We start from the raw sequence: 24,229 nt of genomic DNA on the forward strand, positions 1-24,229 counted from the left end.
GGCCAAAAAGAAAGGCGACCAGTTAAGGTTTTGTTGTGACTTTCGATACCTGAACTCCGTCACGGTGAAGGATGCCTATCCCATACCTAGAATTGATGAGAGCCTCTCGAAGTTAGGTGATGCGAAATTTTTTACGACTCTTGATTTAGGCTCGGCCTTTTGGCAGGTACCATTAAGGAAGCAAGACAGGGACAAGACAGGGTTCGCCTGCGAGTTGGGTCTGTTTCAATGGAAACGGATGCCGTTTGGACTCTGCAATGCAACAGCCACGTTTCAGCGGCTGATGGCACACGCGTTGATAGGCGTGACGAAGAAGTACGGCAACCTGGTAATGTGCTACGTGGACGACGTGGTAATAGCAACTCCAACACTAGAAGACCACATCGAGAGGCTTGACGAGGTGTTCGCGTGCATGAAAAGATCGGGGCTGAAGTGTAAACCATCAAAGTGCGAGATACTCAAGGACTCGATTAAATACTTGGGCAGGATGGTAGATAAACACGGTATCAGACCTGATCCAGACGCCGTGGAAGCAGTCCTAACCTGGAAATCACCGAAGACGGAGCACCAGCTGATGAGCTTCCTGGGTTTCGCCAACTATTATAGAGAATTCATCAAGGGCTATGCGGACAAGGTATACCCGATGCAACAATTAATGAGACATAAGGGCAAGAAGTTCACGTGGAACAACGCGGCAGAAGAGTCATTCCAGAGAATAAAGAAAGAGCTGTGTGAGGCACCAGTACTGGGTATGCCGACTGAGAAGGGGATGTACGTGCTAGACACGGATGCGTCAGTAGTCGCTATTTCTGGGATTCTCCATCAAGAACAAGAATGGAATGGGAAGACAGTCTTGAGACCAATAGCATACGGGAGCAAGGTCCTAAGTGACACAGAAATGAAGTACGGAGCACCGAAAGCAGAGATGTTCGCGGTGGTCACCTTTGTCGAAAAATACAGAGCATACTTAGGCAGTGAGCCCTTCAAGCTGCGAGTCGACAACCGAGCACTAAGCTGGCTGAAAACGTACTCAATGGATAAGAGCTATATTGGGAGGTGGATAGTTCGCTTGGATGGATACAACATGATAATTGAGCACAGAACACGAGATAAACATCAAAATGCTGACAGCTTGAGTAAGAAGACGGAGTTCTACGAGAGGCAAGAACAAAGAGAGGCGGACAGACCTGAGATCAAAGACGGCTTCTCCTTTATGGACAAAGAAACGTACGACAGTCTTCCACTCACGAGATGGCTGGACAAATCAGGCAAACCGATTGAAGATCATCCCGAATTGCCGAAAGAGCCTCTTGAAAAGACCATCTTGAAGAAAAGCAGAGGGATTCCGATAGGAATAATGCTCAAGTCCAAGATCGTGAGGGAAACACTCAAGGCAAAAGGTTATGATCTCATCCAGGTAGAGGAGGGAACGGTCCGAATAGATGAAGACTTAATGAGGTTGCTTGAGAAACTATCAGATGACAAGCCCGTGATCCAAGGGAAAGGTCAGGAGGCACCGGAACTAACCATACTTCGGAGAGAAGAAACAGTGAACAATACTGACGTCTCAAAAGGAAGCATCACTGATAGCAAGGAAGTTGTGCGATCACTAGTTGAAAAAATCCCCGAAAAAATTCTGGAGCAGACAAAAGTCAGGGATAAGAAAGGAACATTCAGAGAAGAAGTTGAACACCTGGGACTAGATCAAGAGTCCGGGGAGTGGTCCAGATTCATGGAAGAAGACGAAACCGGAGAAGGGAAATTGTTCGGGGAGCGTGAAGAATGGGATGAAGACTCGGATGAGAGCAGCGAAGACCAAGACAGTCTATGCATGATACTGGCGGAAGAGAAGATAAGACAGCACGACAGGGAATTACAGACGGATCCATCTTCAGGGACGTACAATCTGGAAATACAAGAGGTACGAGGTGGTGAAGAGCTCGAGAAAATAGCAGTTTCAAGAAAACCACTAAGGGAACTATCGTGCAACTCAAACGTCAGAACGAATCTGGTACCAGAAGACGACATGAAAATCGTGAAAAGGATGATATGTGTGAAACTGAGCGATGACATCCACAACCCTGGTGAGATGAATGGACAGATCATGGCGCTAAAGGAGCACGTTAAGGCGAGATACAGGCTGTCTGACCTAATAAGGGCCCAGAAGAATGACAAAATGACAAGTAACCTCTCCAAATGGATCCATTCGGGAGTCAAGGAGAAGGGGGAACTTGAGGAAGACAGCTACAAGATCTTGAGCCAGTTCTACAAAGAAAAGAGAGACTTTCTTTATCACACAGCTGAAGGGGTGGTAGCGTGCAAGAGAAGAGATGAGGAAAAAATATTACACAAACACAACCTCATCATACTACCACAATTGTACCAAACGGAGGTGCTTTTCAGATCACACGACCAGATGGGCCACCAGGGGATAGATAAAGTACAACAAAGGATACTTCACAGGTTCGACTGGCCGGGAATGAGAAAAGCTTGCGAGAGATGGGTGAATGCCTGCCTAGCATGCCTTCAAGTAAAAGACCCAAGGAAGATGAAGTTTCCCCTCAAGTCTGTCGAAAGTTCGGAATTCAATGAAGTGGTGCAGATAGACCATCAGAAAATCTGCATGACGGAGTCGGGTTATAACCAAATACTAGTTATAATAGATCACTTCACCAAGTTGGCGGAAGCGGTTCCGTGCCAGACAGCCTCAGCAGAGGAGACATGTGATCACCTGATAACGCATTGGATATCGCGGTATGGTTGTCCAATGACTTTCCAGTCGGACAACGGCAAGGCTTTTGTGGGGGACTTGACAAAAGAATTGATGAAGAGATCACACATTGCTCAAGCACACTCGACGACCTATCATCCACAGACCAATGGGTTGGTAGAGAGACAGAACAGGACACTGGTCAACATGCTCAGGGTGTACTGCTCGAGATACATGACGGACTGGGACAAATACCTGCCACAGGTAGTAGGAGCCTATAATAGTACTCAGCACTCGACGACGGGTATCAGTCCTTTCATGATGTTGACAGGCAGGGAAAGGGCAATGCCTATAACATTCTTCTACCCGGAGTACGAGGGGAAGAGGACGTCACCTCAAGCATATGTGAAGGAAGCGATCAAAAGACAACAAGAGCTAAACGAGCTATGTCGGAGAAACACGGCGCAAGCGCAAATGAGGCAACGCAAGAAATATGACGAAAAGATACTAAGAGCAAAGCCATACGAAGTGGGCCAATACGTGTGGGTCTTCCAAAATGTCATACCGCCCAAGGGAACAAAGAAACTACTCAAGAAATGGAGAGGACCGTTCATGATTACGGAAGTACATCAACAAGGACGGTTCTATCGCTTGAGTACAGGGCGAGCAGCACATTACGAAAATCTGAAGCCTCATGTCCCGTCCCCGGAGGACTGGTGCCTACCAAAAGACATGGAAGGTCTTGAGTACCTGGTGGTGGAACCAGCGTGCGAGGTGAATGAGAAAGGCACTAGAGAGAAAAATGATGGTAATGAGAACTTGAGTTTGGACGACAACGAAAAGATAGAAGTGGAGTCGGATGCAGGTTCATTTGTAGAAGAAGACTGGAACGACCCAGAGCAAAACGAGGTACCGAAGTGGATGGAGCCGGATCGACCAACACCACCGGAAACCAGGACTGGCAATCGTAAACGAACAGGTATGAGGTACAATAGGTACGGGGATGACTTCTTGATCGATAAGATACAGCCAGACAAGTTGGGCGATGAACTACTAAGCGCAGGCGAACTGGAAGCCGAAGAGGAATGGCAGGTCATTGACGATGGTGGACATTATCCGCAGGATGATTACTCGACGCCGGAATTGGAGACGGATCTCGAGCAAAGTGAAATAGAAAGGAGGGAGAACACGAACTTGAGGATTCTAGAGTGGATGCGTGATGTCAAAGACGAGAGCCGCGAAGGACAAAGCATTCAGCAAATCGATGTATCAGCAGCAAACTACATGAAGACAGAGGACCCTCTTTTCGGATGGACAGCAACAGACAGGCCACTGGACATCCCCAAGGACAATTCAGACCCGACTACATCGACGGGGACGTCGATAAATATTTTTGTCCGGGGAGTGGGGGTAGGACTTACCCACACCGAAAATTTGATGATAAAGAAGCTCAAGGAAGTGAGGGAAACAAGCGGATTGGAACTGGAGGAAGAAGAACCAGAGCCTACCATAGGAAGGAATTTCAAAACGAAATTCGAAATACCCAATGAATACTCAGAGAACATCATGATAACGGATAGCGACTTCATCCTGTCAAACAGGACCAGCGCGATCTGCATCACGGCGGACATGAGTTTCAAATCAAGATTGGAGGCTGACTTCAAGAGAGAGTACCAGAACGTAGAGTTTCTGTTCAGACAGAGGCCAGGACTGGGAGGCATAGCAGCGCTTCCACCGTCAGTGGCACAAGTCCCGGGCAAATACCTCTGCTTCCTAGTAACGAGAGTCAACGACAGAAACACAATTGATCCCGAACACGTGATATTGGCACTGACAAGACTACGTGACTTCATGATTGAAAGAGGAATAGTGGAGGTCTCGATGCCGGTGTACGACCCAAACAGGGGCAAACTGAGCTCGAGGGAATTGTACGCTATCCTACATGTGGTCTTTGCAGAAACAGAGATAATGGTGCATCTTCACAAGAAGTACTACTTGAGCATCGCCTGAGTCGGGTACATGGAAGTATCAGGTCGGGTGTGAGGGAGGAGTCTTGAGTTAGGTACTGGGGTGCGGCGCAGGTAAAGGGATCTTAAGATGTGATTGGCATGACAATTGAATTTTAAAAGAAAGAATTGATGGTGCTAAAACATAAAATGAATCTGCATGTTCTTAAGGGAAAATCCAATCGAATTGCTTTAAGTGATATGAGAATGATAAGATTTTAACCATATGGGTAGAAGGGGGGTCTCTAGGTTAGGGACGTGATATGCTAAGTTTTAATGAGCTTTCTGTTTTCAGATCAAGTTTGAAAAACAAAGTTGAAAATCCAACTACACTCAAGCGAGTAACAGAAAGAGAGAATCTTGATTGAACACGCGATAATCCGAATCTACAGCAAGTACTTGCAGGAGAACATTTCTAGGTAATTCTTGAGTTGGTAAGGTAATTCTTGAGTTGGTAAGGTAATTCTTGAGCTGGTTAACATCTACCTACATACATCCCGAAGTTACAAAGAATGGCAGACCGATTCTGGAACTCCGTGCCCGCGGTCCTGAGGAAGCCCACTCTTGATGAGCTGTACAGGCGCCTGAGGGACTTGGACTATACCCAAATAGACGAGAGAATGGCGGTGATGCTGAATGCCATCCTCCAGTTGGAGGACCAGGGTGAGTGCAGGGAGTCTGCAACGGAGGCTGTCTTGATGATCGGCTACACCACCGAGGGAATATCGAACCAAGAACAGACCAGATGGTTGTCTTGGAATGTGGATGGAGGAGTAAGGGGTTTTGACTTGGCAAGGAATCCTGGCCTGAATAACAATACCGAATATGGCGCAGGGGAATTCCCACTACCGACTAGGCCAACAGTAAGGTCCACCAGCCAGAGCTCGAGTAGGGTGCCATCGATGTCACGAATGCAACAGACGACCGAGGCATATCCGGATCTAGGTGTTCTAAAGAAAGAGCTCGAGAAGACGCAGAAGGAAAGGAATAAGGCAAACCTCGATCGGGATCAGGCAAATCTGGATCGGGAGAAGGTTCAGCTGGAAAGGGACCAGGCGGTCAATGAGCGAGACCAGGCTCTGAGGTTGCTTGAGATACAAAAAGCTGAGCATCAACAGGAGTTAAGGGTGCGGGAGAACGTCGCGAATCGTGATCAATTGAAGTCGGAGTTGGAAAGGATAGAACAGCGACAACGCGAGCTTGACGCACAGAAGGGAGCCAGGTCAAACGAACGAGTGGTGACCAGCTCGAGGCCAGAGTCGCGCATGGAGGTGGATGAAGCTCCCAGGGCTAGAGGACGGTTCAACCTTGACCGCGAGGCCAGAGAACACATGAGTGAAGGGTTGGAGGTCTGGATACCGAATGACGTGACGCCTTCCCTGCGCAACCTAGAGACACAACCTGTACGTCCCCTGATGGATGTGGTGTTACCAGGATATACCCCAACCTCGACCTCGAGTGGCAGTCAGGTGAGCGGCGCCTCATCGCGCCTGAAGGAGCTAGGCGAGAAATTGCAGCAGCAGAGTCGTGAAAGATCGACAAGGCCAGAGCTTCCCCCAACTTGGAGGGAACAGCCGGTCAGGAATGTCGTGATCGCAAGCTATAAGAAGAATACAGAAGGGAACTACCACAGGCACAATCGGCTGGACTGGAGTGCGGAACTGGGAGCCAGGAGGGACTGCTTCCATGACGCAGCCTGGGTGGAGTATCTAGCGCCACCTCGTGTGCCAGAGGGTGCAGTTCACCTAATTATAGGGGATAGCCTGGTGCGGGTGTTGACCCAGATACGGTCACATTGGCAGACAGGAGTCTTGAGTTTCGCTGGAGCCGCCACGCCACAGATGTTGGCAACCCTGGACATGCTAGGGATGACCAAAGTTTACACAGTGACCCTGATGGTTGGGACCAACGACGTGTCAAGGGGAGAAGCGAGGAAAGTAACGAGGTTGTGCGACAAGATGAGCTGCCTTCTTGAGGAACTGAGGATCCAGATGGACCCCATCCTGCTGACGGTATGCACGGTCCCCTACAACATGATGTTTGATCAGCACGCCCTAGAGATGAACCAGAAGGTGCGGAGCCTGAACAAGGTGATCCGAGACATACACCGAAAGAGTGTGCTTCCTCTCAGGCTGTTGGACATAGCAGAACGTATGGAGAAAAAGGGATTCCCTGAAGACACCTCAAAAGATGGAATCCATTTCGATAGGCCAAGGGGAGCGGAGTGGCTGAACGACGTCTTCCAGGAACACATAAACACGCTAGAGGCGGACCTGCTGGAGACAGCCCAATTCACTTTAGGACCACCTCCCAACCCACCATTCCTTGCCTCGAGGGCCTTGGCTGGTCGCTTGGGACCGAGAGTTGACACTAGAGACAGTTCAAGGAGCAGCCAGACCAGATTGCAGAGTGCCACGCCAATGGAGTCTGAGGAGGTGACGTCATCAACACCTCCAAGCTCGGCGATATCCTCAGTGGTAGTGGCAGAGAGCAAACGGGAAAATAAGTCTATGGAGACCGCTCGCTTGAGATATCCCGAGAAGGTGAAAGAACTGGATCTAGAGAGTTTGGAATGCAGGCAAGAATTGGCGGAAACCCTGGGGATCGAACGAGTATCACACGAGGACTTGAATAGGCATCATTGCGTGGACTGGTTGAAAGCTCATGAGGCGCACTTCTCGAGAGCGAAGTTGATGGAGACCACAGACCTGACGGGAATTCCCACAAAAACGATCATGGGACCCATTAATTACAGACCTCTCAAGCTGCTGGGGAGTCCGGGACTTATAGCAGAACCTCCCAAGCACCGAACTAGCATCGCCAGAATCAGGTTGGCAACCCCGGCACAGTTGAAGGTGGTAGACAAGCTACTCAATCCGGGAGGAACGGGATTGCCAGATGCCGCTTACGAAGGCTCGAAATTGGCGGAAGATCCCAGGTACGGGAAGCCCTGTGGGAGTACCCAGCTGGCCAAAACCCTGGCAATATATGATAGAGCAGACCCAGCTGCTGCGAGAGTAGTCATTGTGGCGGGATCAGACTTCGAAGGAACGTCTCCCAAGTTGTTCTGGCCGGAGACTTTGATATACTCTTTGCCAGGAGCTGAATTGAATCAGATGTTAACTCTGGTAGTGGCAATAAAGTCGGAGATGCCCTGTGAACCTGAACTGCTATTGTTTGCAGGGATGAATGATCACCTGCACGCGATGGGACTTCTTGAGCAACTAAAGGGCGATGAAATTCCGACATCGAGGAAGATATGGGAAGCCATTCAAGCGTTGTTTGCGGCGATGAATGAAGTGCAAGAGAATGTTGTCTCGAGATTCGGGTCCAAGACGAAGGTGGTGTTTACCACATCCCCTGGATACGCGAATATGCCACCCGCCCTACAGTTCGTGTACGCGGTCTTGATCCTGATAGCAGAAGGGAGTGAATGGCGGATTCTAATGGCAGCCCCCAATCGGGAGTTGGAGCCATCGAGCCTGAGACTTCGCAAGTCAGAATTGGCGGCGGCATGGGCGGATATATCTCATGCACTGAGGGGCTTTTATGGACTAGCCGACATCCTGATCGTATTAGACGAGGTGCTCTTGCTAGAGATATCGAACTTTGCCAGGCAGCTCAAGTTCATCCCAGTCATCGGGGACGATCACCCGGCAATAAGCAAATTAACGGCCAGCCTGTGGTTTCGGAGTATGGATGTAAAGATCACGAACTCCACCAGCAAGTCTAGAGGTCCCAGTAACGAGAGAAGAAATGTGGCCGAGACGGAAAAGCAATTAGGATCGTTGAAATATCGTTTGACTCAAGAGAATGGCTGGTGGCCATTTTTGACACCAAGGTTGGAGAACGCCACGAATAAGACAAGGGAGGAAGCACCACTCCTCGTGAAGCAAGTCTGGAGTTTCCTAGAGAAGCAACTGGAGCTGGCCGAGGTAAGAGACATGACGGTGGCTAGATTTGTCTCGGCCGCCAATGAAGTGACAATCGCAGGGTTCTGGAGAGAGCACGCCAAAGGCGAATTGAAGACTCGGAGGGATTACGAGATTCTCAAGTTCTTGAGTCCTTGCTGGGAGAAGGAATTCTTGGCAGGAGTATTCGGTACCACGGCGACTATCTTTGGAGCCATCGTGCAGGAGATACTGGGAATGCCCATCAGCCTGCTCTTGGCCCTGTATTTGGTCTACCCCAGATACTTGTTCAACATGGGTCCAGCATACATGTTTAGTCGGGGAGTGGAGACACTTCGAGTTGATGGGTACCTGGCACTAGTGCTCTTGACCCATGGGGAATTGGTGTCGTTTCATCGGTTAATGGAATATGGAGAACCTCTGTCTATGGGGAGAGTCCACACGAGCATTGAAACCAGCTCCTACAAGTGTGCCGCAGGGTTGAAGACACTGCTGGTGCAATACCTCATGATGCAGAATCGATACATGACGGGTGAAGATGAGAACCCAACCTCGAGAGAAGAATGGGAGAAGGCGAACAGAGGGATGCCTCTGTTGACGGACCTGTGCCTGGCAATGAGGTCGGACCCAATGGGGATAATCCGAGGTCTAGAGGAGGTGGTGACCTGCATCTATGGTCCAGCAGTGACGTACGCGTTTCCAGATCCCCTGGTGATAACGTATCGTCACTCGGTGACGCACTTGAGTCTCATCAGCGTACTGGATGGTACAGCGCTGAATTGGTGTCAGCAGGAGGTGCTCAGGGCGCGTATGAGCAACACGGTACTCTTCGGAAAAGTGAAAGATGCCGAGATGATGGTGTGCAACTTCAGGGGACAAATGCAATGTAGAATGGGAGGCAAGCGAGAGGGCCCCATTGAAATGTATCCAAAGTTTTGGAACCTAAACCCATTGACGGCCGACGGACGAGAAGTCTTGAGAATCCCCGCCTGGAAGGAGTGCTTTGCACTAGTCAAGAGGGAGCTGGAGGCCATAATGGAGAAAGAAATCCTACCAGCCACCATGCCTGAGTTCCCGACAGTCAGGAGGATGACCTTGGGAATGAATAGTCCCTTGGTGGTTCCCTCCATAATGGCGAAGATGATGACGGAGGAAACGCAGAGGCATTTCACGGATGGCTGGGATCCCCTGTTCATCGGCTACACGGCGGCAGTCTACTTCCACATCAGCGAGATGAAGGTAAATTCGTGGACGACGCAAGCGAAAAAGAGTAGAGGTTCGCAGCCCCCTGGATATGAAGTGCGGAAAGTCTTGAGGACTCTTGAGAAGGAAGGACTTGAGAATATGCTACCCATATGGCATGATGGCAGGATGATCGTGATGGAGGGGCACGTCGCATTGGTGGACGAAATGAAATTTGCCACGAGAAAATACAAGGCACCCTATGGCTTGGAACAAGTAGAAGTGACACAGGAGGGAACAGAACTAGATGCAGCAGGTCAACTGCATGTAGCCCTGACGGAATATAAAAAGCTGGATCCTACGACACCGTCACCACTGTCTGTAGACACGCCTGGAGACAAGAGGAGTGGACCTGTTGAGGATCGATTCAAAAGAATTCTCGAGAGAAGAAGAAATGAATCAGAGGAAGAGAGTATGGATGAAACTCTCAGTGAAGCTGGAGAAGACATGGAGGTGGGGAATACGCCTGAACCAGGGCCATCAGGGGAGGAACTCACCACTCAAGAGCTGTTGAAAGACTTGAGCGAAGAGAATTGGGCAGATACTGCCACCCCACCTCTGAACCCGTCCCCGCGGAAGAACCTAGAGTTGCCATTGGCAGGTGAGACCTTCAATATGGGGATGTTACTCTTGAGCTCGGAGGAAAGGGAGAAGAACACGTTCGAAGGGAACAGGGACATATTCTTGGGATCTCTCGAGGATGACGCTTGGCAGGAATTCCTGGGGGAATTCAATCGAGAAGTGGGCAGCGAGACGACGCTGGACAAGTTCAAGAAGGAACTGTGGGACGCAGTAGTGAGATTCGGGGAACCGCTCCTGATAGGAACGGGCCTGGATGAGAAAGCAAGAAAAGAGCTGCTGAACAAGCTAGTGGAGCTGAGGAACGTACGATCGAAGACTAGAAAAGAGAAATGTGAGGACAGCTCTACTCTGAAACAAAAAACTGTGGATAAAATGGTTGATGATATAAAAAGGGATAAGGTTGGGACTAGTAATATGATTAAAAGTACTAATATCCTTAAGGCTCGAGCAGGGGGGAGGCAAGAGTTGGAAGGAGTGGATGGAGAGGTCGAATCAATGATGATAGCCACAACACCCTCGAGCAGAGATGTGAAGACTCGCAAGAGGAAGAGAGAAGTGGAAGGATGGGGTAGTCCTTCAGTGGATGCTGTTTCGGAAGGAAACTTGAGAGAGACGGCGCCCATCGTTTTGGCCCGATGCAAGACGGCGGCATACAAGAACAGCTCGGAGCTCAGGAAACCACTTGAAGTAGAAAAGGAAATAGAGGTTTCCACCAGTTCGACGTCAGAAGAAGACTTCAAGCCTCAGAAGGTAAACGTGAAGAGAGGTTCAACGAACGGACAGGTAGGGGAAGTGGAGATCGGCAAAGAATGGATCTCGAAGGCACATCAGGACATGGGCAAACAAGTGACGAGTGATCCATTGGAGAGGAACAAGACGAGGAACACTTCCCGGACGTGGTGGGTGGCCCTCGAAACATTGAAGGAAATGGAGGACTGCTTGAAGAAGTTGGACAGTGGAATAGCTCGCAGGCGACGCAATTGGGCCACCCAGCAAAAAGCCGAGGTTAATAAGATAGAGATGGCAAGTCATCTGAAGAGGTCCTGGCAGAGTTTGTTGAAGGATCATTTTGAAGAGGCGATGAGAACATCCTCATCAGCACCGCCACTAATGGCGAATCCCTTCGTTAGAACTGCGGGACAATTAATGTTCACCTGGAGTCTGGTGGGAATAGAGTTGGAGACATTGACCTCGTATGACAGGCTGAAGTTGGGAAGCAAGAAGCTAGAGGTGTATCAGGCACTGATGCAACACGTGGCCAGGGACAATTCAGGCTTGAGCCTGGCTAGAAGAAAAGATGCCACATGTTTCTTGAGATGGACAATGTCAATGATGTCTGATAGCACCATCCTGGCATGCCACCAGAGAGCAAGTGGAAGTAAAACCATGGAGAGAAGAGTCTCAACGATCATCTTGAACGTATATCAGAGTACAGGAATAGAGAAAGAAGATGGTTCCAGACTATCCTTAGAGAGCCATCGAAAACTGGACGAGGTACGGAGGTTCTCTAATAAGAAGTTCGAGGAAGAACATGATGTTCACCGTAACCTGGCCTCGTCAGAACAGTACTCGAGACTCAGTGAGAAGGGGGAAAACCAATATGTGTCTGGAGTGATGGGAATAGCCTACAATCCCTTCTTAGACTCGGAAGCTGGAGGAGCCCACAGAAACCATGAGGTAGCGGAGCTACTGAAGTTTTGGACAGAAAGAATAATGGAAATAGACGCGGTGGAAAAAGAGGGGCCGAGCCTGGGCCTGATTCTTGAGAAAACACCAGAGGTGATAAGCATACCGCGCTCAAACAAGAGAGTTGAAGTGAACATGGGCGGTGGAAATGGCTTGTTAACCACGAACTTGGGAGTGATATGGAAGCTACTAAGACCCTCCTGGTGTCCACATCCCCATGCAAGTCTAATCGAGGAAACCACAGAGCGAGTGAGGTTAGCACCAACGGAAGATGAAGATCTGGCGAAGTTGAGTGTGCTACATAAGCTAATCACGCCCCAGATGCAAGAGCCAAGCGAAAGGACGAGCGACCCCGGGTCAGCAAAGAAATTGGAGCCGGGTAGCTGTCTGGATTCGACGTGTGGGAACGGAGAGCACATCTGCGATGGACGGTCATGCGTCAGAATACTGTCGTTTCAAAAAGAAGAACTGGTCACTTGGTTCGAAGACATCACAGAAAGGGAGAAAAGTGAAGTGCAAATAATAGCGGAATGTTACGCGAGAACCACGGTGAATATGGCGACAGCTCTCGGATTCTTCTCGAGAATGTGTGGTCTGCAGGCACTGGAGAGACTGGAGTCTGAACATCATTTAGTGACGGCGTTGAGCGTAGAATCATGGCCCGGGGTGTTGCAGGTGACTCAAAAACACATCCGGAGCTGGAAGGTTGGTCTTGAGGCGGAAATGAGATTTCCCATGAGCGAAGCTTATGGCTTGCCATTGAACGCGAAATCGCTGATAGGGTCAATGATGGCCAACTTGTGCGGAAGTCACTACCCGCTACACATGGCGATGGTGGAAGTGTCCAGCCAGAGAATACTGGTGGACAAAGCCTTCTCAGTGCCCAAGTGCGTGAGGTTGGCTCGGATGTCGCATCACTCGCATAAGTTGTTGAGAAAAATCAAAGGGACAGTACCAAAAGAATTGAGAGATGACTTAAGCGAAATCTGGGGAGAAGATCTTCTGAAGTTGGAAAGAGAAAACACGAGCGATCACGAGAGACAAAACGTGATCGGGAAACCTGTGGGAAGTACTCCGAACCTGGAAGACAACGACACGATGCACGAGAAAATGATGGAGCTTGAGCCTCTCTTGGAAGCCTCAGGGGAGCGTAATCTCAGGAGCATTGAGATCTCTCATGGGGAATGCCCATGCCACTGTTTGGCACAAACGGTGTGGTATCCAGATCACAAGAACCTTTGCCTGGTGTGGGATGTGGAAGAAATTCGGTCGATCGGACTACCGGATCACCGGCAGAAGGTGACGCTCTTAGTAGTGAGTACGATGTTAGCTCTGAGATGGATAGAAGAGAATATAACGAAGTATCGGGAGGCGACGATGCCAACGGCTGAGTCAATATACGCGATAGACTACAGCAGGAGACTCGAGTTGTTTGAGACTGCGTGCAAAGTATTCGCCATACCGACGGAAGTCAGGCACGTATGGAGTCGCTTGAGGTACTTTCCATGGTTTCGGGCGACACTGACGTCTTGGTTGTACATGACAACGAAAGATCACATGAGAAAACATCAAAAAGAGTATCGACAGTTCCAGGCCGAGATTGGGCCGGAAGCTTTCAAGAGACCCCTGCTAACCCATCGTAATGCGATCACGACAGGATGGAAAAGAGTGGGTAAGATGTCTAGAGACAATACCAAAGCGAGGGAGTCGATACTAGGGGAAGACCTGGCGAAGAACGTGAGCTTGAGCCTGCACAACTCCTTTTGCTTGAACCGAGAAGCTAGGGTGAAGGCACTACCCAACCAAGCAAAGAGATTGCAGGAGCAGAGAGAATGGATGCGATCCTATGAACAGCTGAAGGCTTGGGAGGAGATTGTGATTAGTTCCGATGATGAAGAGGAACTGTTGAGACAGTTTGCCGCATCTAGCACTTCAGGATGCAGTACCTCCAAGGCGAAGAGCACGAGATGAATGGGCAAATCGGATGGATCTTGAGTCTTGAGAGGGAAGGGGGGCTTGAGCGTGGATCCGAGTGAAACTTGGATTCACGAAAAAGAAATTTTAACAAAGCAAATATTGTTACTAATATACTATATTTATTATATAAATCGAAGTGCTGCATGACAATTTCCTGATTGAATAGGACAAAAGAGATTTTAAAATGATTGGCTTGAAAAGCGAAAATTCAAGGGTGCAGGTGTATGCAGATTTTGGTTGCTGTTTAGCAATAGTGTGAAAATTTTAAATGGCTGTGAATTTTGGGGTGTAGATAAGCTTAAATCTGCTGCAAACTTCTGTAAATGACCACTGGCACTGTATCTTGAGCAACACTCGGTTTTTCTGGGACTCACTGGCAGAAGACAGCGCGCGATGAGGACATCGATCTCGAGTCCGGGGAGTATGTGCCAGTCGGTCATATTTGGAAGTTTGACCTTGAGAGAAGCAAAAAACACTTGATTTTGGAGTGAAATTTAATTTTTCAAAATTTCGAATGGAACCTGTCATGCACGATTTTCTCGCGAGAACTGAAAATCAGAAAAAGAGATCAGAACAATTTCAGAACAATTGAGTCGAAAACGCGGGAAAGTCGCAAGAAAAAGCAGTAGGAAATTGCTATTCGCAATTTCCATCACTATAATAATCGAGAGTAGAGCTGTCCCATCTGTGACAGAGACGAGAGCATTCCCTCGAATTGGATTATAACGACTGGAGTATTATTCGGAACTGGACTAGAGTGAACCTTCGGTGGAAAGGTGGACAGCTTGAGTGTCCTAATGGTTCACAAGAAAACTATTGTCTAGAGTATAAACTCGTTCTCATTGTTAAAACTATAAAACATTAGACTCATTTAGTTACGTTATTTAATTCTTGAGTTAGTTACCGACTGGATTATTTCCCACTTCTTGAGCGTGCTACTATGTGAGTACAAATTTAAATTCCTAGAGTGTGTTTTATAATTGTTATGTTGAGGTAAGGCGAGTTTTAGGTTGATCCATCTGAAATGGATCAAAGTTCCACTGTCTAATAAAAAGTAACTTAACGGATTGTTCCAACCCGGTTTTTAACGGCGTTCATGTATTTTGGGTATCTAGAGACCTAAGTATGGGGACGTTTCTAATTCTAGAGTGGGGGGATATTTTAGTAGTAGCCTTTAAGCTGTAACGGGTCGTAGTCTCATGTCACAAGCGAACCGAACTGGCTCCGACCGTTCTTGAGGTAGAAAAACACAAGAGATAGTGTCCCTGACCCTTGAGCCAGTGGTTATAGGGCCTATTTTTCTTAAGCCTCATGTGTGACTGCAGTAGACGAATGTTACATTAATAGTGCACTGCAAATTCCTTTTTTCAAGCGCAAGTGGACTATAATTGTTCAACCGACAATTAGCGACGATAAACTTGTTGTCTACATGCCCTGAGCTTCTGAGTGTACTTAGAAAATATGTTAAAAACTCTCAGTAATTTGTGGTTAAGTTTAAAAAATTGTTAAATAATAATTGTTACATGATTTAAGTAAGCGGGAGTAATTTTAGTAAGCGGCGTTAAATTTTTGCTTTGATTTTGCCCGGTTTCATTTTGCTCTTTAATTTAAAAAGAGTAAATTAAACATGAAATTTTTGATTGATGAGTGACAAATTATTTTTATTAAAGAGTAAAATGACTTCATTTCGCGTGCCACAAAGCAAATATCGGCACGTATTTTCGACAAGTCTTAAACGAGAGCTATGTTACGAAGACTTCAGATACTCAACAAGCTCTTGTGACAATCCGCTATGTGCTGCCAACCCGAAGTTTCTTGCATTTTGCATCGACTGTGGCGGGGGAGGAGCGTTTCAGGTACCAATTGAACTTTAAAATTAGTATTTTTGTAATCGAATATCAAAAGCGGTGAGTGAGTTCTGGTTTAATCCAAATTCAGGTGCGCGCAGGATTGATGGAAAAATAATTTTCAAGTCTTTTCAGCGGTGGCCTGTGGTATAAAGAGTTTCGCCGTTTTCTCTTGATCAGTTCCGTACTTCGTTTCGTTTGAAGCACAGAGAGCAAAATATTTAGTTTTAAATTATATATGCTATCGAAATTTTCTGTTCTACGCAAAGTCACAATTAATCGTAATTAGTCACCCTTCCCAACAAAAAAATCGTTTCACTTTTTTTAAATGGTTTAAAAATGATATTTCTGATTGGATCTTTGGTTCTAGTTTACCTATTTGGTCCCTCGACACAAGTAGTGTACATGATTGGTTCATATTTTCTTTTTGCTTTGATGAGTAGCTTGACAGTTAGAGTTAAATCTGAACAGGCCTTGCTTACTTTGGGAGAAATACCACGCGTTAAGTTACCACAACTTATTTAGTAAATTTGTGTCACAAATGCGGTTGACTGATGTTTCGGAGGATCATTGATCTGGAATCTCTAAATTTAATAATCCACGATAAGTTTATTGAAATCCACTTTTTAGCTTAAAAGTTTAAAAATTAAAAAAAAAAGGATGAAATAGCATCAGAAAAAAAGGGGGAAAAGAAGCACCCGAAGAGGGAAGGAAAAAAAAAGACCACAGGTAGTTTGAGGGCTCAAAAAAAATTAGTACCAAGATTTAAATTGCACCGAAACCGCTTACTCATTTCTGAATTAAATATATTGTCGACTGCGTTAGCTTTAACTGTAAATATTTTAAAAATTAGTTCTAACCAATTTTGGATTCCTATAACAAAATTTGCGCAAATTTAAATCTGTTTTTAGGCTATTCCTTTGAGCAAGAATGGTCGACTCAGCGCTGCGTATCCTCGTTTCGACGCACACAGCGGAGACATCCTTGATATCCAATTCAATCCCTTTGATGATAACATGGTGGCCACGTGTTCAGACGACACAACTGTCAAAGTTTGGGAAATTCCCGAGGGTGAGTGTCACTGAAATATGACGAATACTTTTTTTGGTTATTTTCCTAATTGTCATTTTCTTTAGTAGCATGAAAAAATTTTCTTTTATTCAGCTGTGGGTAGCAAAGACTTCCTTGGTGCCATTAAAAGGCCACTTTTGGAAGATATTTTCATGGGCATATCCCACACAAAAATTCGTTGTTTGTGGTATAAGGTCAATAATTGTTGTTTGCTTTTTTCATTGCGTTGTTTTAGGAGAAATGACACACTCTATTGAGATTCCCTTCAGAGAATTGAATGGCCATCAGAAGAAGGTCCACATCATTGAGTGGCACCCATCCGCCGCTAATGTTTTACTCTCTGCCGGTGGGGACAATCTTGTTCTGATCTGGAATGTACTCAATGAAGAGGCCATGTTCCATGTGGAAGTACCAGAACAGCTGTTCTGTGTAAGCTGGAGCTGGAACGGAAAATACTTCGCAACATCCTCTAAAGACCTCTTCATCAGGTTATACGATCCAAGAAAGGAACCAGGACAGCAAATGATCCAGATTACATCAGACAAAGCACACGAGGGCAAAAAACAGATGCAAATCAAGTGTCTGAAAAATGATCGATTGGTAAGTACTGGATTTGGTAAACAGTCTGTTCGACAGTACGCACTCTGGAGCATATCGACAGAGGCTGGCCAACCGACATTGGAATCTGGAGCTCTCATGGAAGAAGAACTGGACCAGACTAGTGGAGTTCTCTTCATAATTTATGATCCAGATTCGAATATGATTTACCTTGTGGGAAGAGGAGACACCACAATTAGACTGTACGAAGTGAAGAGCAATGACATTGTGTATCTGAATTTGCAGAATTACCCACAACCACACAAAGGAGTTGCATCTCTGCCTAAGAGAGGATTGAACATTATGAGCTGTGAGATCATGCGATTCTACAGGTAATGTAGTAGTAGTAGTAGTAGTTTGGGCTTTGGATTATCTGATCCAGAGCTCGCGCCCGTCACTTCATAGCTATATAAGTTGGTCAATGTCGAAATATATAATTTGGTCAATCCTTATCCTTTTGATAATTCTAATTGCACGTTTACAAAAGTTGTACATATATCAAAGCTTAAACTTTCTTTTTACAGGTAAGGCACAAAAGGTGTTAGTGTTAAGAATTTGTCAAACTGCAATATGTTAATAACAATCAAATCAAAAAAGCATTTTAGCCAAAGTGATATTAATTGACAATTAATGCATGTTGAAAGTATTCTTATAGTTTTTCTAAGGGCTTTCAAAGCTGACGATCTGTCTTTTTTTATCCTTGCGATAAGCAAGGGTTTTGCAATCGGTTACTAGACTTTCTTTCCGGCAAATAACTTATGTTCACAGAATGGTCAAAATTAGAAAGGTACATTTATGTTCGGTACATTCTGAATTACAACTTCTTCGTCTACGGTACTTTGGCCTGGATATAACGAATATGCCTGGGACAGCAATAGTTCGGGGTTCGAAACTGAGAGGACCTGATTTTTTAATCAAACGGGAAAAAAATCCGTTTCAAAAAAAATTGTCTGCTTATCTTTTGGCGGTTCAGTTGCCACATCGTATAAATGTGTCTTTTTTTTGCTGCGTGTTTTTCACATTGTAATTGCTTGTAGTCTTTCGATTTACTTCTGGTGTTTGTAATTTCTTAACTTCTAATGTTTTTCTTTTTTTTTTCGCTTGAAAATTTTATTTTCCCAAATGATTTCGGCGCTTAGTGACCTAGTTTTGAGTCGTTTCAAGCTAAACATAATTTTTATGCTCATTGGATTGCAGAAATTGCTAAAATTTTTATAGAAACAATAGCTCAAGTTTTTGTTTTTCATGGCAAGATTTTTTCGGCTTTTTGTTTGTTAAGTAATGAACGTAGTGGGAACTCTTTTATAGGTCTTGCTGATTTTTTGGTTTGTTTTTTTCCCAGGAAAAAGTCTTAAAATTTGTTCACGCTCAGTTTTGATTTTCGCGGTTTGACTTGTGATTTCTTTTCAAGTTCAGTGCATTTCCAGTGTTAAAAGGAAGGCAAACTCCACTAACTTACAGCAAAAGTGTAAAGGTCACGAAAAACGTGATCGACTTATGATTTAAAAAGTGGAAATAAATTATCAGATTTCGCAGCGAAATGAAAGTTTTACGTATTGATCCAGTTTTTTTTAAATTGGGTTAATTTTAACAAAAAAAGTGTCAATCATAAATTGTTCTACAAGTTCGAGCTTTAAGGCCATCTATTTGTTTTCTTCGAAATTCAAAAGTTGAAGGCTCTTGAAAAAAAGGTCGGTTTTTTTTCAGTTTCCTTGCGTTCATTACTCTTTTCCAACTGTTACTTGGCTATGTTTATTCTTTCTCGACTTGATAGGTTTCGGGTCCAAACTATATCGGCTTAATGGCCTCATATGGCGTCTTTCGACGAGCGTAAAGCTTTTGTTTGTGCTTGTGTGTTTATGTGGGAGATGGACTTGTTGATTTTTTTTCGGCTTTGAGTGCTTAGGTATTTTCGGCTTTGTTACCCCATCTTCTTCTGATTTGAATTTCACATAATATTGTCTAGGCATGTTTTTGTTTCAAAACTAGCCTGATTCGTTTTGATAGATCTAGTTTTTTTCTACATGTTCGAATTTTTTTGATTTGTTTCCGACTTTGCGGCCTTTTTGTTTTGTATCGCAGCGTTCTGAAAAACTCTGTGCCTCTGTGCTTTGTTTTGAAAAACAATTGAGTTATTCGCAGGGTGTTGCCAAACAAGAACATGATTGAAGTGGTGAGTTGGACAGTGCCGAGGAAAAGTGACATGTTCCAGGCTGATCTCTATCCAGACACGGCTGCCAACAGACCGGCCATAGAGGCGGATGAGTGGCAGACCGGAGTGGACGCAGACCCCATCATGGTACATTCAGGATACTTTAACTTCATTCAGTATCTGTTTTTCAAAGTGGACTTGATAACTTTTAGGTCATTGGAAATAAAGTATTTGGAATAAAAGGGCTAATCGAGATCCCATCATGGTACAATCAGGATACTTTAACTTCATTCAGTCATATTTACGCTTTGTGTCATTCAACATAGGGAGACAGAGAGTATCTGTTTTTCGAAGTGGACTTGATAACTTATAGGTCATTGGAAATAAAGTATTTGGAACAAAAGAGCTAATCGAGAAAGTTCTTGGTTAATTAATATCTTGAAAACTTATGATTTTTCCAGCTTACCTAAATGATAGTTTTAGCGAACCGTGTCTAGTTGAAGAACTTGCCTCTGTGCTTATTTTTGAAAAACAATTGAGTTATTCGCAGGGTGCTTCATGTTGTGACGAAAAAAAAATTTTTGTTCCGACTTTTGTAACGAAAGTAACGGAATATTTGTGCACGGGGTGGTTTTTTTTAGACAAATTTTTGACTTTTTAACTAGAAATTTTTGACGGAATTTATTTTTATCATTCAAAAGGTATTGTTGTCCTGAGCTTAAATTTGAAAAGATATTTTACCTGTGATCATTTTTCGTAAAGTTATGGGGGTTTAAAGATTGCCATTTTGGCCAATTTGGGACAATTAATGCACGTTTTATTTCGCGCTATTAACGCGTAAGCGGAGATTTAATCCGTTTTAGAAATTGTTCCAAATTGGTTAAAAGAAGCTTATTTGCCATAATTGATTTGTCACTAGGAGCGAAACCTATCACTTTGTGTTTTATATGGCGTGTGGGGGGATGAATTCCACAAAAGTTTCAAATTAAAAAAAAATTCATTTTATTTTATTACATGTAATTTTGCATGTTATTACTGCTCCATAAACCTTAAAAGGCAGTCGGAACATTCAGAGCTTCGCGTTGATACGAGCAGTCTTGTTTGGTTTGATGTGGGAGTGTCTCTATACAGCATATTGTGTGGTTGTTTAGGCTCCAGTCCAATCTTTAGTGGAATCACCCGAGGATAAGAAGAAGTCGAAACCTGGAGGAGGGGAGCAGTCTGCTATGAGCAGGGCAGAAATGATTGCAGCCAGAGCACAAGCCAGAGTGCAGCAGGCAGCAGATGAGAAGTATGGACAAAGTGGCGGAGGTGGACAGTCGAAGATGAGTCGATATGATCGAGAGCGGGAGGCGGCTGGTCTGTTGCCTCAAGCAGGAAGCAGTAGCAATGGGCACAGCGGGGGATCATCTGATAAAGGGGGAGAAGGCGACGGAAGAGAAGGTTCGTCTCCACCGAAATAAAATTGAAGAGGAAGATAATCAGTTTACATGCAATTTGGTTGGAATATTTTAGCCTTAATTCTGTGTTTTTGCCTAAATTAATAATGTTATTTCATTGCTCTGTGCGTTTCGGCTTGATTAGTGTAATATTGAAAAAAAAATTGTTTACCTGTTTCATCTATCAGCCAGCTTATCTATCAATCAACAAACCACAATCGGCAACATGAAAAAGGTTCCTGGTTAAGTTTGAGGTACAGGAGTTTCAAGGAGTAAGTCTGAGCTTAGTGTTAGTGTGCAAGAAAATAAAATTTATACTTATCTTCTTACTTCATAATGTTCACTGGAAACGCTAACCAAATAATCTTTTTGGAACTTAGACTTGGTTGCTTTCTGATGAAAAGCCATTTGGTTCAAATGGCTCAACTTATGTTTCAAGTTGGTTGTAGACTTTTGTCAGTAGAAACGTTCTGATTGCTTATTGTGCACGTGATAAGACGTGAATAGAGAAACAATGTACAACTTGCTCTAAATAAGTAATTTTTAGGACAAAGTGGAAAACACATTGCACAGCTAGTGGATGAAATGAGGAAACTAACTCTGGTAGTGAAGGCTCACGAGGCCAGAATCAAACAGCTGGAGGAACAGCTGGAACAAGCACAGCAGAACAACCAAGGTGGTAACAACAACAACAACAGCAGCAGACAGGAACTGAACAATGAGCTGGACGAATTGGCTATTAAGAATGGAATTGCACACTGATCGCTGATGATGATGTTGACAGTTATCAAGCACACGAAAAGAAGCAGGCGTTTGAAAAACAAGTCAGTTGAATGTCACTTGAGTTAATTCCAATTTGAGAAAGAGTCTTGAACAGCAAAGAAACCATTGAAAAGTAATCGTATTTACACTCCTATGAGCAGTTTGACTATATTTATCAACAAGAAGAAATAATTGTTAATGTAATGGATTTGGATGTCTCTGATGCCTTGACAAAACCAAAGTGACTTCTTAATTTTTCAACCTTCAGCTGTATGTCAATGTTGGCGTCTGTCTCGTTTCGCATGCCGGTCTTAATTCGTGAGTTTGAGTCGCATTTTATTGAGTGATTGTAATTGGTCGGAATTCCAGTCTTTGTAACTTGCTCAGCGGCGCTTTCGCCGGTCTTTTGTAGTGTAATTTTTTAATTTATAAGTGTTTTCTCTCCGATTTACAAACAACCAACAGAAAAGATGCAATAAATTGTTGCGTGTCATCAGGTATGCTCATGTTTTTCGAGCGCATTAGTTTATGATGGCTGCTTTTGATATCCATGAATTGCAATGCACTTGTGCTCAGTCAATGTTATTCAGTACAATTACAACAAACAATCGCTGGCTTAATTTATTTTGTCATAGATATTTTTAATTTTTGTAAAGTCAATTTAGTAAACCCTACTCTTATAATGTATTAAATTTAATTTCATATGAATGTCCTTTCCTCACACGCCATTTTGGCTGGTCAAGTTTTGAATGCAATCAAGTTATGAGATGAAGTTATGAACTACCTGAAATTATGAGATGAATCAGTGTTTGCAGTGTTAAACAAAAAAATATTAGGAGAAATTTAGCACCTGTCTTTTCCTGCTTCTTAGCTCTCGTTTTCCCCCTTAATGAGTGCTTGATGACCTGACCTGACCTCTTAGTTTCTGTGCTATTATAGAGAGATGTAAAAGTTTGGACAGACAAAATGAATTTAAGAAAGAGCTAGCTGCAGTTTTGAACGGAAAATTGAATTTTCATTGGCTTTGACATTGAGTGTGTCTGCAAAACTAGCTTTTAATGCTACCTTTTTCAGAAATAGGGTCATTGCTTTTGTTAATTAGTTTGTCTTAACTTTTACAACTTATCAAACTGCCAAACTTGAAGGTCAAGTGTTGTGCTGTACTGTGCTGCATCCATTCCCAATTCTCTCACCCTCCCCCCATGCTTTTCAAGATCCACCCTCACCCCAAGTTTCACAATCAAATCTGGTCAAATTTATCTTTTTTATTTGTAACCAACTCGCTCGCTTTCTGATTTGGATGTTTTAACGCAAGTAGTGTTTGTGCAGTAGATAGAATGAAACACACAAAAAGTAATTTGACCGGACGACCTTGAATGTATTAAGACCATCAAATAAGACCCGTCCCCTTTTTCTATAAAAATGAATGGATAAAAATTAGTTACTTCGCTACTTCACCTAAAACAGTGAACGACATTAATATAAGTATTCCATTTCCTCCATCTTTTCAATTATCAAATAGTGAATTCATGCAAGGCGGATGGACAATTTAAAACACAAGTGAGTGGCAACGGGATAGTCGAAATAAAGTACTGCAGAATAATCTCGTTTGAAATTGGGGCTCTGTAGAGAATTGAAAGAGCAAAATTGAGCTACACGTGAAGCTAAGATGTTTCTTAGATGGGTGTTTGCATTCTTTTTTGGTTCTTTTGATGCCTGAAAAAATAAAATTAAATAGAAACATTACTCAGCATTAAAACTTAATTTCGAAAAAAAAATCTGAAATAGCACTGAAGAAAGCTAAAGTTTTAACTCTGGTGGAGCTGGCAGAACAAATGTTACAAATAAAACTTTTTCCAATGTAATTCGCTCAGTTATTTGAACATATTTTCGTGCTAAGTTGATTTAGCGTTAATATCTGAGCAGCATGAAATATACTGCCTGGTATTAACACTTGAAGCATGAAAGAGCGAGTTGTTAGGAGTCCTTGTTCAAATTTCGGCTCGGTCGCGGCAAATTGAAGGTTTGAAGCCGCGGTATGGAGCCGCGAAATTGGCTTATTAATTTTCGGCTTAATTAATATCGACTTAGTGGCCTCTTATTGCGTCGTTACGTCCGAAAAAGTGCTCGTGTATGAGCTCCTAGGGGAAAGGGACTTAACATTTTTTATAAACTAAAATTTTTTTGAATTTCTTTTCGGCATGTGTTTTTTCGGCTTTGTTACCGCATGGTAATATTAAATTCAAT

At 44.4% G+C, this 24,229-nt stretch overlaps 1 protein-coding gene across 1 annotated transcript; it reads left to right on the top strand.

The window, feature by feature from the left end:
* The first annotated feature begins 15,778 nt into the window (after nucleotides 1-15,778).
* On the top strand, nucleotides 15,779-23,482 carry LOC134851084 (coronin-6-like). The gene is made up of 6 exons (XM_063867007.1): nucleotides 15,779-15,970; nucleotides 16,873-17,032; nucleotides 17,268-17,961; nucleotides 19,772-19,928; nucleotides 20,933-21,224; nucleotides 21,768-23,482. The coding sequence occupies exons 1-6, from the start codon at nucleotides 15,791-15,793 to the stop codon at nucleotides 21,980-21,982; spliced, it is 1,698 nt and encodes a 565-aa protein (XP_063723077.1). The 5' UTR covers nucleotides 15,779-15,790; the 3' UTR covers nucleotides 21,983-23,482.
* Nucleotides 23,483-24,229: the final 747 nt, after the last annotated feature.

Source organism: Symsagittifera roscoffensis, chromosome 7, assembly GCF_963678635.1.
Source record: "Symsagittifera roscoffensis chromosome 7, txSymRosc1.1, whole genome shotgun sequence".
NCBI classification, from domain to species: Eukaryota; Metazoa; Xenacoelomorpha; order Acoela; family Convolutidae; genus Symsagittifera; species Symsagittifera roscoffensis.